The sequence below is a fragment of the Macaca fascicularis genome, chromosome 1 (genome assembly GCF_037993035.2).
Source record: "Macaca fascicularis isolate 582-1 chromosome 1, T2T-MFA8v1.1".
In the NCBI taxonomy this organism is placed as follows: Eukaryota; Metazoa; Chordata; class Mammalia; order Primates; family Cercopithecidae; genus Macaca; species Macaca fascicularis.
Window position 1 is genome coordinate 101465745 of NC_088375.1, and position 12054 is coordinate 101477798.

Here is a 12054-nt window from a genome sequence, read left to right on the forward strand (position 1 = left end):
AGGTTTAGATCTGTAGTGGGCTGACCCTGAGAGCACTGTCAAGAAAGACCTCATAGCATGTCCAAGACTCTTGATCCCAATCATTGAGTCCCCAACAGCTTCTGTGGGAAGCCTTATTTCTGTGATGTAGAAATTGCAAAGACACAGGACAGGAATTAGGAAGAACTGGTTAGACCTTGAAAGAACTATGGTCTCCCCAACCTAGAGTTCAGAAATCTGTAAAGATATTCTTTACCCTAGATGAGCTCCTTGGGATGTTATCGACTCCTTCTCAGTGGAGGGAAAAGAAAAAAAATGACTCTTTAGAAAAAAAGAGAAATGGCATTAGGGGATGAGCAGCAAAGTATTCTTGACAAAAAATATTTTAGTAGAAGGAGGCACTCAACAAAAGTCTTAAACCCTCCCTACCATCACCCATCACCCAAGATAATCATATAGAAGGTATGCACAGGCATAAAACCAAAAAAACTCCCACAAAGCCCTGGGAAAAAGGATATTTTTCTCAAAGGAGTCTACTAAGGAAAAAAATACATTTTTTTCTTGTTAGCCTTTTTTGGTGAATTGAGTGATTTAACAATTATACTTCTGAACTACTCCCGCCTGCTGGGACTGTTTGTTTTGTTCTATTTTCATTTCTTTATGCTACCAGGAGGTGCCATGGTATGTGCAAATGAGGAATGCTTTTATGGTTCTCATTCTAACAGGGCACAGATCTTCTTGACCAACTCAATTTTTCTTCATAATGATTAGAGAGAAGTTGATCCCATGGAGAGAACCAGCAGCCAGAGAGAACTGAATTAGGACATTTAGATTAGAAAGGTGAGAGTTAAGTATGATCTGTGGCCATGTGGCCAGCATCTGATGACTACACTGGATAAAAGCAAAGGCTTTAGCATAAACTGAATAACAAAGACTAAATTTTCAAGGACTAAACCAGTGTTTTCCAACTTTCCTATTTTTTCAATTTAATACACTCATTTCACTTTTCCCTGACAATGCTGATACTATTTTCTTTCAGGGGAATCCATCATTATTGCCTATCCTTACCTTGCTGAGATGATTTTGTAGTTTTATTTTCCGTAGATTGCGTTACAAAAATGATACACGTTGCTTTTTATTTTTTAAACACAGTCTAATCACATTTAATATACTTTTCAGAAGTCTCTTTCTTCATCCTAGAAATTCGGATATTGTTTCCTAAAAGTCATGCCCATTCTCCTTGACCTCTCACGTCCGTGGTTGAAAATGCCCGGACAAAACTTCGAAATATATGGAAACAAAGACTAAAATGTTGTAATAAATATACTAAAGCAAGACATGCACATCCCGTTGCAGCATAGACTGCATGGGACAGAGTCGTAAGGTTGTTTAATGTTAAGTGAGGACACACATTGCTATGAATAAATGTTTATTTATGTAGAGGAATAATGCATTAAGAAATGTTTCTGCCCATGCCCCTGCATAGGGCATCCTTGACCTCCTTCTTCCTTAGGCTGTAAACAACAGGGTTCAGCAGGGGAGCGATGATGGTGTAGGTCGCTGACAGAAGGAGGTCTTGTTCTGTAGAGTTTTCTGACTTGGGCTTGAGGTAGGCAATGGAGGCACAGCCATAATGGACAATGACCACAGTGAGGTGGGAAGCACAGGTGACAAACGTCTTCTTCCAGCCCTCAGTTGAGGCAATCTTGAGGATAGTGGAGATGATGAGGACATAGGAGATGAAGACCAGACCCATGGGGACCAGGATGACAAATAAACTGACAACAAAATTGATTATCTCATTGACAGTGGTATTAATACAGGAGAGTTTCATGGCAGGGAGGATGTCACAAAAGAAATGACCAACCACCCTGAGACCAAAAGGTCAGGTAAATATGGATGTTACCTGGACAGCTACCATGGCCAGCCCAATGCTAAAGGCTCCACACACCAGCTGGACACACACCCTCGTGCTCATGATGACCATGTATCTCGGGGGGTTGCAGATGGCCACATAGCGGTCATAGCCCATCACTGTGAGCAAGAAGTAATTGTTGATGGCCAAGGTAACAAAGAAGAACAGTTGGGTAGTACAACCTGCTAGAGAGATTGGCTGGGTCTGGGCTACCAGGCTCGAGAGCATCTGTGGAATGATGACCAGTGTGTACACTCTCTCAGAGCTAGCCAACGTGCTCAGGAAGAAGTACATGGGAGTGTGGAGGTGACGGTCAAAGTGGATGATGGTCACGATGATGGCATTGCCAGCCACGGTTAATGTGTACATGATGAGAAAAACCACAAAGAGAGTGATCTGATGTTTGTAGAATCTGGAGAATCCCAGGAAAACAAACTCTGCTACTTCTGTGAAGTTCTTTCTTTGCATTCTTTAATTGCAATGTCTGAAAGCAATGCAAGAAGTCAACGTCAAGAAATTCTTATCACGATATGAATTCTAGAACAATGATAGAGCAATGACTGTAGAAAACGCTAAGAAAAAAAGTCAATTTCTCTGCTTTGTAATCAGAAGCGTTCTAGCTCATGTTATATAGCTACTTCACCATCTTCTCCCTTTTCTGTTTGTGCTGTCTTCTTAATCTTCTAGCACTGCTGATACTGTTAAGCCTCTGGCCAAGGAATTGCCAATATGTGACACCACAGCCCATATCTTTTCAAAGTGCCACCACAAATATGCTCTTTTGTAGCACATGGAGGAAGGCATTTTCCTTTACAATATGCATGGCACAGGGGTCCCATCCCATGCCATCCTGTGAAAGTCCACACAGCTTAGACAACAAAATGGGGGTGAGAGAGTTGGACTTACTGAATTAGAACCATTGCTGGATAGCTTCTGGTGACAGTGTAGGGGAACAGAATCAAGGTCAGTGAGAGCTGACCTTTGGGAACACTTCAGTGGGAGCGAAGATGAGGTATTCTGGGCCCAGCCTAGATGGTCTAGGGAAGGCAAACCATTGGCAAAATTGATTTATTGTGAAGGTATTAACAGGGGCTTAAGGTTTGGAGATGTGTAAACTAGAGAGAGAAGTGGAAGCTGTTGGAAAAAGAGAGAAGAGAACCAGCAACACAACAGAAAGTTGGACCTCGAATTAAAAAAAAAATAGCTGATTTATTTTTGACGGAGGGAATTCTAAGAATAAAGAGGTGTACTATTTGATTTAAATTGTTTGCTGAACTATATTGTAATGTAAACTCCCTTGAGAGCCTCAAGAGCCTATGTTTAAAGCTTTTATGTGTATAATTTTCAGTTAGTGGTAGTTAGGAAGTAAAGAGAAGTGGATGATGGCACAGTGCAGAAAAAGGTATCATGTGCAAGGAGTAAAATCCAGACTGAGGAAGAAAAACTACTAGCCTGTAATGACTAGAAGAAATACAAGGCCCTCTCCTGCCCTCCCGTCCCCCTTACAAGCACAAACCACTAGCCTGTAATGACTAGAAGAAATACAAGGCCCTCTCCTGCCCTCCCATCCCCCTTACAAGCACAAACCACTAGCCTGTGATGACTAGAAGAAATACAAGGCCTTCCCCTGCCCTCCTACCCCGTTACAAGCACACACAATATTTGCTAGAAATTTGGTGAGTGGGTCTGGGATTTCCATCATGTATCAAATGATGATTTGAACCATTTTGCTTAAATAACAAATAACACTAACAGGCTGGGGGATTTTGGCACACTTAGGAAACTGCCACTAGGAATCTAGGAAACACTGTGGGTGTTTTAGAAAATAGTCCATCATGGAAAATGAGGCAAATATTTCGAGTAGAAATGAGTGTGTCACTAAAATTAAAGGAATTTGCCTTAAAAGACCACTGAGATACGAGTTGGATAGGCAAAGATTAAAGAGAGTGACAGTGCAACTCCAAGCAGCCTTTTAGAAAGGATAGGATGGAGCTATTGCTATGTAAATTTAAATTTACTAAAATAAAAGAGAATTAAAAATTCAGTTAGTCGGTCGGGCGCGGTGGCTCAAGCCTGTAATCCCAGCACTTTGGGAGGCCGAGACGGGCGGATTACGAGGTCAGGAGATCGAGACCATCCTCGCTAACCCGGTGAAACCTCGTCTCTACTAAAAAGTACAAAAAACTAGCTGGGCAAGGTGGCGGGCGCCTGTAGTCCCAGCTACTCGGGAGGCTGAGGCAGGAGAATGGCGTGAACCCGGGAGGCAGAGCTCGCAGTGAGCTGAGATCCGGCCACTGCACTCCAACCTGGGTGACAGAGCGAGACGCCGTCTCAAAAAAAAAAAAAAAAAAAAAAAAAAAAATTCAGTTAGTCACACTAGCCACATTTCAAGTGATAAAAAGCTACATGTGACTAGTGGCTACCACATTGGACAGCTCAGCTGTCAAACATTTTCTTTTGTTGGTAAAAGTTATGCTGAACTGTGCTGTTGTGGTGTCCTGCCATGAACAGACGTGTGGAATACGTTAAATAATAACCACAAAATGAGATATTTAGAAAACAATACTATGATGTGCTGCCATATGGTTAGGAATATTTGCATGTATGTGTGTGTGTGTGTTTGTGGATGTTCATAAATATTTGCATATGTGGGGGAAAAAGCCTGAAAGAATATGAACTTGATATTATCATGAATTAGTTATATTGTGCTGGTGTTGCTATAGGGAACTTTGACTTTTATCATTTCTACAGGGATGATAATGGCTCATTTTAAAATATTTTAAGCATAAAATTATAACTCATAAATAACTTGGAGAAGTCAAGGAGGATGATAACTGAAAACATATATTCAATTGATTAAGAAGGAGGCTACCAATGACCTTATTGGCCACAGCTCTAGTAGAGTCCTGGGCTGGAAAGCCTGATTATGTGGAGTAAACAAAGAAGAATTTTGTTAATGTGTCAGATGAGAACAACAGATCTTTTGTGCCTTTTCCCTTTCCTAATGAGGCTATTGCAATGAATGACAAAACATAGTTAAGGCTATGTTGAACCAGGAAAACTATAGACGTATTTGGAGTAGGGAAGGAGGGAACATACAAAACTGAATTAAATCAGGAGGAGGAAAAATCTTCTGGTATCTTTAATTTAGGAGCTGGAAAGTGTTGCTTTCACCCCAAATCAGTCACTGATTTGTTGTAAAAATGTTTCATGTAAATATAAATTTACTTTCTTGGAGTAAGTTGTGAAGATATAGACACGATGGCTGAGGACTAGATGCAGGGAAACTGGGTCAGGTACATAAGCCCAGGAAAAGAAGTTTATTGCCTATGGTATACATTTGAATTGTATGGAATGGGCAACAAAATAATATCTTAAGATATTCATAAAACTTGGGGAAACAAATGCAAAAATGAAAGGTCAATGTAAGATTTGGGAGCAAGAATAGCCCTTTCCAACCAATGTTCTTTCCATGTTGTTTAGTATTTATTTGGAGGAAAGGTGTGTGGTGTGTGAGGGAAAGGTAAAGCCCTGCCATAGGGGAAGCTATCATTTCTCCTGCATGTGGAGCTCAGCTACAGGGGATCTCCCAACACTAGGCTTAGCCCAAACAAACAAACAAACAAATGAGCCCCACAGTGACTGGGCTTTGTCCTGCATAGAGTGCACTTAGTGGCCATCCACACCTCCTAGAGTCGGTGTCATTGCTCGCCCTGGTTTTTCCAAGTGTTCTTCCCAACCACATCACTCTCCCAGAAAGGAGTTCTATTATGTGTTTCACTTCATTTTGCTACCTATCCAACGATGTTTTGGAGTTCCTTTATGATTCAGGGCAATTGCCTGGTTGTCTCATTTTTTAACCTGTCACTTTCTGAGGTGCAGAAGCAATCTAAAATTATTACTGTGAGAAATTATGGCTCAAATGTCAAATACACAGCTGTTACTGTCCCTGGAAGTGAGGAAGGCCCTGGTGAGAGAGACAAGGAAGTCTGAGACACAGGAGGAAATCACATTGTTAGTTCTCCTTGGTCTTCTTGGAGCCTTACACATACAAAATCAGGCAGCAATGTTTAGCTTGGGAAGGGAGAAGAGGTCCCAGAGGGTACCGTGGAGCCAGAGAAATGTGTGGAATGGGTGGGTTGGTCTCACCCATGGAGGTTTGCCAGGGTGAGTTCTCAGTGGTTAGAATGTGTCTCAGTGAACTTAAGGGCTGTGTTACACCAGATGGCTACCCCCACCCCTCTCTCTCTCTCTCTTTTTTTCTACTTGTTGCTTTTTTTGAGTCTCCACCCAGCCAGAAGCAAGTGCAGCTGAGTACAGTAGCAGCAGCCCTTCTACCACCCAAATCTGGGCCTTCTCTGACTGAACCCTAAGGGTGTTTCTGTGGAGGGAACACACCAGTGGATAATCTCAAAAGCACAGTATAGAACAGAAAGAAGCTTTCAAAATGATTTATACATTCCGGAAGGATAAAAACCCTGTGGGAGAGTAAAAATACTGAAATGTGCTCATGCATCAAAATGTTAGTCATGAAGTCAATATTCCTACCAGAGGAAAAAGAAAAATAAAGTGGAGGGGAAAACACAATTTGAAAGTGTAAAGGAAATGCCATTTGCAAGGGGAAGAAATTATTACAACAGCCATGGATGCCCACAAATATTTTGATCTTTATTTTTTTTTTATTTTTATTTATTTATTTTTTTGAGACGGAGTCTCGCTCTGTCGTCCAGGCTGGAGTGCAGTGGCCTGATCTCAGCTCACTGCAAGCTCCGCCTCCCGGGTTCACGCCATTCTCCTGCCTCAGCCTCCCGAGTAGCTGGGACTACAGGCGCCCGCCACCTAGCCCGGCTAGGTTTTTTTTTGTAGTTTTTAGTAGAGACGGGGTTTCACTGTGTTCACCAGGATGGTCTCGATCTCCTGACCTCGTGATCCACCCGTCTCGGCCTCCCAAAGTGCTGGGATTACAGGCTTGAGCCACCGCGCCCGGCCATATTTTGATCTTTATAAGCAAAATTTGATGCTGGAAACAGAATCTGTGTTAAAAAAATTAAAACATGCAGGTAGGCAAAACTTCTATAATTATGTTTTGTGTGTAAAGGAATTACACAGTTAAAAAAAAAATAGTGACCTGCCTTTTTGGTAGAGTTTCCATCCCCTCCCTTCCTTTCCCTTATTTTCCTTCCCTTTCCTTTCTTTTTTAAACAAAATAGATCTGAGGAGCCAGGGAAGGAGGAGTCAACATCTTAAGAAGCTGATGATCATGAAAGCTATTTGAATAAATAAGAGAATAATAACTTCTCTTTTGTCTAGAAGCCTTCTCAGACCCAAAAGTGTCCATCTACCTTCTGAAGTCTGTGGAATCTCTGTGTGTTCAGTTTAGAATAATTGTGACTAATTTACAAAAGATCAGTACAATTCTAGGAAATCTGATTATCATTTGTCTGGAAAAATAAATGACAGACTCTTGATGTCTTTAAAAGTTTAGCCTTATTTGATTCTCAGCCTTATTAGATTATTGGGTCACTTACATTTCACTGGACTCTGGCTGAAGCACAGGGTGACAGTCACAGAGTCCCTTTGGCCCTTTTTGCTTTGGCTCTAGAAGAGCTGCCCCCTTAAATTCTGTGATTAGAAAGAGACTCTCAGAGGAGACGTTCTTCTGTCTAGCTCTGGTCTCCTGCATCAATTTGTCAAGAGACTTACCATGTCTCCCATGGGTCTGCACAGAGTCAGAATCCAGAAATGAGCTGGAGGATCTCATTACAAGCAGATCACACCAGGAATATTGAGCAAGCTTTGGTCTCACATGGCCTGCTACTTATTTTTCTTCAGGGGAAAAAATAGCTAAACTCAGTTGAAGACAGGTTGTCACATGGCGCCATCTTTTCTTCTTTTGAACCTCTGTTAGTGTTTGGTCCTTGGTCAGTTACTATCAGTGAGAATGCACTCATATAAAAGTCAGATATAGTGTCTCTCTTTGTATATAGAAAGAGCTTACATCATTTCTCCTACTAGCAGAGGCCATGCTTTGGTTTGGTTAGGTAAGAATTAGTTTTGGGGGTAGGAACTGAAAATGGAGCATGAGTGCTCATTTTGATTTGTCAGAATATAAAAAGAAGTTAGGGCAGATGATTGAATTTGAGATCATCATCCTCCTCATCATTATAGCTGACAATCACTGAACACTTGCACTGGGACTGAGTGCCAGAACAGGGACTGACCAGGTGTTTTGTATGCATTGTCAGACTGAATCCTCATAGGGTCCCCATAAGGATACTGAGAGAAGCTGCTGCAACAGCTGGAGCTCTAGATGAAGTATTTGTCTTTGGCATCCCACCCTCATAGATTATGGGCTTCAGTGAAATATGCCAATAACATTAGATTAGCTTTGCTTCTGGATCCTGTGGTTGTATGTGACATGATGCGGGTGCCTTTACCAGTGCCCAAATCTCTCAAGTTAAACTCAGAAAAGTGGCCACAGCCAGACAAAAATGAGATAGAAAATTCTGGAATACAAATTGGAGTTTAGTTTATATTATAATCAGCTATTTAGTCTTGACAAGACAAGAATTAAAGACAATTCAGGTCATGTTTCATTTTCTCTTCTTTCATTTGAATGGTCTTGGACACCTATTCTTTCTAAATAATGGAAAGTCTCATGAATACCTAAAAGGTCTCTACATTGCATTCCAAATGTGACTATACATTGATCCTATCCAGTGCAGATAAAATATTTTTTTTAAATTTCTGCTTCAACTCAAGTCTTAGCTAAGGCATATCCCAAACTAAGAGGCCTCATTGCTTTAATCTCAGAGCTCCACCCAGAGTCTCCCACACAAAACTCACAGAAAACTACCTGCAAGCCTTCTCATCCAGGAAAATTATTTATGGACTTCAGTTAAAACCAGTCCTGAAGCTATGTGGCTAAATGCTCTTACCTGTTTTTCTATAGCCAAAAATAAGAATCAGATCTTTACTTGCATAAGATAGAGTCAAAAATTGCTTTTCTTATTAGAGATGACTCCTGGTTTTAGCAACTCATTGTACATCTTATGTACTACTTGTTTCCTAGTATCTACCAGCCTTAGTGGCAAGTATGAGAAAGGGGATGATTATCTCTGTAATTGTTAAATCACTACACAACTATGTTCCTGGATTGTTGCGCCTCCAAATCCTTCCATTTTCTTTATAGATTCTGAATTATTCAAGTAGTTTCCTCTGTGACTTTTGCTTTCTTTGTTGTGACAACAACTATATCTGAGAAAAATGCCAAGATGACGTTACCAGAAATTCCATCTTTATTAGTCCGTTCTCATGCTGCTATAAAGAACTGCCCAAGAGTGGGTAATGTATAAAGGAGAGAGATTTAATTGACTCACAGTTCCACAGTACTGGGGAGGCTTCAGGAAACTTACAATTATGGCAGAAAGGGAAGCAAACACATCCTTCTTCACATGGTGGCAGGAAGGAGGATCGTGGAGCAAGGGGGGAAAAGTCCCATATAAAACCATCAGATCTTGTGAGAACTCACTCACTATTATGAGAACAGCATGAGGGTAGCCACCCCCATGATTCAATTAACTCCCACGGGGTCCCTCACACGACGCATGGGCAGTATGGGAACTACAATTTAAGATGAGATTTTGGTCAGGACACAGCCAAACCATATCACCATCTCTATTATAAATGATGTTAAAATGGACTCTCTTCAGTTTTGAATGAGCCATCAATATGATAGATATTTCTTTTGGCTGAAGTACAGACAACATAGAAGAAAGAGCTTACATGTAGTCATTTTGGATTCTGTTCAAAAGAGCCATTTTAAGAGGCAGAGGGTTCACAAGAACAAGAAACCTGTCACAAATACTCTATCCTGAGATCTGTGCAAGTAGTTGCAAATGATCACCAAGAATAAATAATATCTTTAACTTAGGGGAAAGTGAGAGGGGGACTATGATATCAACCTGAGATAGAAGAAAGCCTAAACATGTGAGGGATGGATTGCAATACAGGCTGATTATTGTCAGGAGAAACCCACATGTAGTTAACACAGACTTATTCGAATGTAAATTCCAAAATAGCAAGCATCATGATTGTTTTACTCAATATTATATTTTCAGTACCTGGCATTGCCTGGCGTATTTTTGAGAAGTTGCTTAATAAATAGTTGAATGAATGGATTATAGCACTTGGAAGTACACTGGTTTCATTTCTAAAACTTGTTTTAGGTTCCTAGGCAAAGGGGTTGTTAAACCAAAACACAATGTTAGTGAACATGATAGAAATATCTGATATGCAAGAATAGACAGACCCTTCTAGTACTCATAGTACAAGTTTATGGAAAGGTGGTTAATGTTAAGAAAGCATAAAGCAAGCCTTAACTCATGAGCTGTCAATCAGAAATTAATAATTTCTCATATTGCTAAAATCCCTGTCTACCTAACCAACTCAATGTTCTAAATAAGTTCTACTTGTCTTAGTCCATTTTGTGTTGCTATAAAAGAATATCTGAGACTCAGTGATTTATAAAGAAAAGAAGTTTATTTAGCTCATTGCTCTGCAGGCTGAGAAGTTCAAGATCACGCCTCTGGCTTCTGGTGAGGGGTTTTGTGTTGTATCAAAACATGGTGGAGAAAGTTAAAAGGGAAGTATACATGTGCAAAGAAAATAAAACCTAAAGGACACCCTGGTTTTATAACAGCTAAATCTGGCAAGAACCAATCTGATCCCACAAGAGTTAATGTACTTTCATAAGAGTGAGAACTCACTCATTACCGTGAGAACTGCACCAAAACATTCATGAGAGACCCACCCCCATAGCTCAAATGCCTTTCACTAGGACTCACCTTCCAACAACACCATATTGAGAATAAATTTCAAGATGAAGTTTGGTGGAGGCAAACAAACCATATCCAAACCATCTTACCACCTCACCAGAAATGAGGTTGAAATGTTCTTATGAAGCCCCTGCTCCTCCATTTAAGTACTTCAGCAAGTCTTCACAGGTGCTGTCTGGTCCTCTCTGCTTCTACCCCATTGCCCCATTATGGAGTTTCTAGATTCTATCCTATTTCTTCATATCTGGCTACTGCCTCTGTTCATTCTGGCCAAATGGCCTCATGAGTTTGAAATCATCACATTGGTTACCATCCTGAAACTGTTCTGGATGCTATCTTTCTGATTCCACTGACATCATGCTCTACTTATTATCAGTGAGAAAAGCCTGTCTTATTTCAAATATATATAGCCCGAACTCCCTCTGGGATCCTTGCTTCCCTGGGAATGCAACTCATATCTGTTGATGATGAGCCAGGCACTGTGTTCCATGCTTTTCATAACCATAAAAATAACTACTAGTAATAGCAGCTGACAATTATTTTGCAGTGTGATAGTTAGGATGTCACTTGCTCTGCTAACAGTTGTATCTGAAATGTACATGGAAAGTCCATTTCGGAGAGTATTCTGTGTGTATTCTCTGTGTACATTTCAGAGAGTAAGTGGGACCAGGTTATGGAGGGCAATGTCATATTTAGAGGTTTAAATCACGTCCTGTAAGAAGTGTGAATCCATGGAATAATTTCAGACAGCATATTCATGTAAGCAATATTCAGAGTATAACATTTTTTGATGACATCAGGACAGCGTTATGAAAATCAAGCATTGTACAGTCCTACTGAGGTTTTTGAGACATAAAGTTATGTTTGTCTTCATACAAAACTATCCCAGTCTCATACTTTTTTGGTTTTCATTCTGACTTCTAGTTTTATTCTTCCTGTCTCATTACTTGCTGTTAGGTTCTCAACTATTGCTTACTTATTTCATTATAGTTGTCTCCCTGATGCAACCTCAGACATCTTTTTGATCGATTTGTAGCTGGAAAAACAGAAGAATTGTGATTGCAATTCCACACATATTTTGAATCGTTATTAAAATGATTGTTAGTAGCTTTTAAGTATTGCCACTGTCCTGCTCATTGAGTGCCCTGGTTTTGTGATACACCTTTCTAGTTACTTATAGGTTTTCCTCCCCATACTTGGCAATTTGATTGTTCAGGATAATGAAACACCAATTACCAGATAAGTAGCAGATAGATAAGTAGTAGATATAAGATAAAGATATGGGATTATGATAAGCACTAAACAAATGCAGGTAGCATAATA

At 40.3% G+C, this 12054-nt stretch overlaps 1 protein-coding gene across 1 annotated transcript; it reads right to left on the reverse strand.

Moving 5' to 3' along the window:
* Positions 1–1271: 1271 nt before the first annotated feature.
* On the reverse strand, positions 1272–3515 carry LOC107130658 (putative olfactory receptor 10J6). The gene is given in 1 exon segment (XM_015455071.4): positions 1272–3515. A coding segment is annotated over 1 exon segment (930 nt). The 5' UTR covers positions 2363–3515; the 3' UTR covers positions 1272–1432.
* Between the last annotated feature and the right edge of the window lie 8539 nt (positions 3516–12054).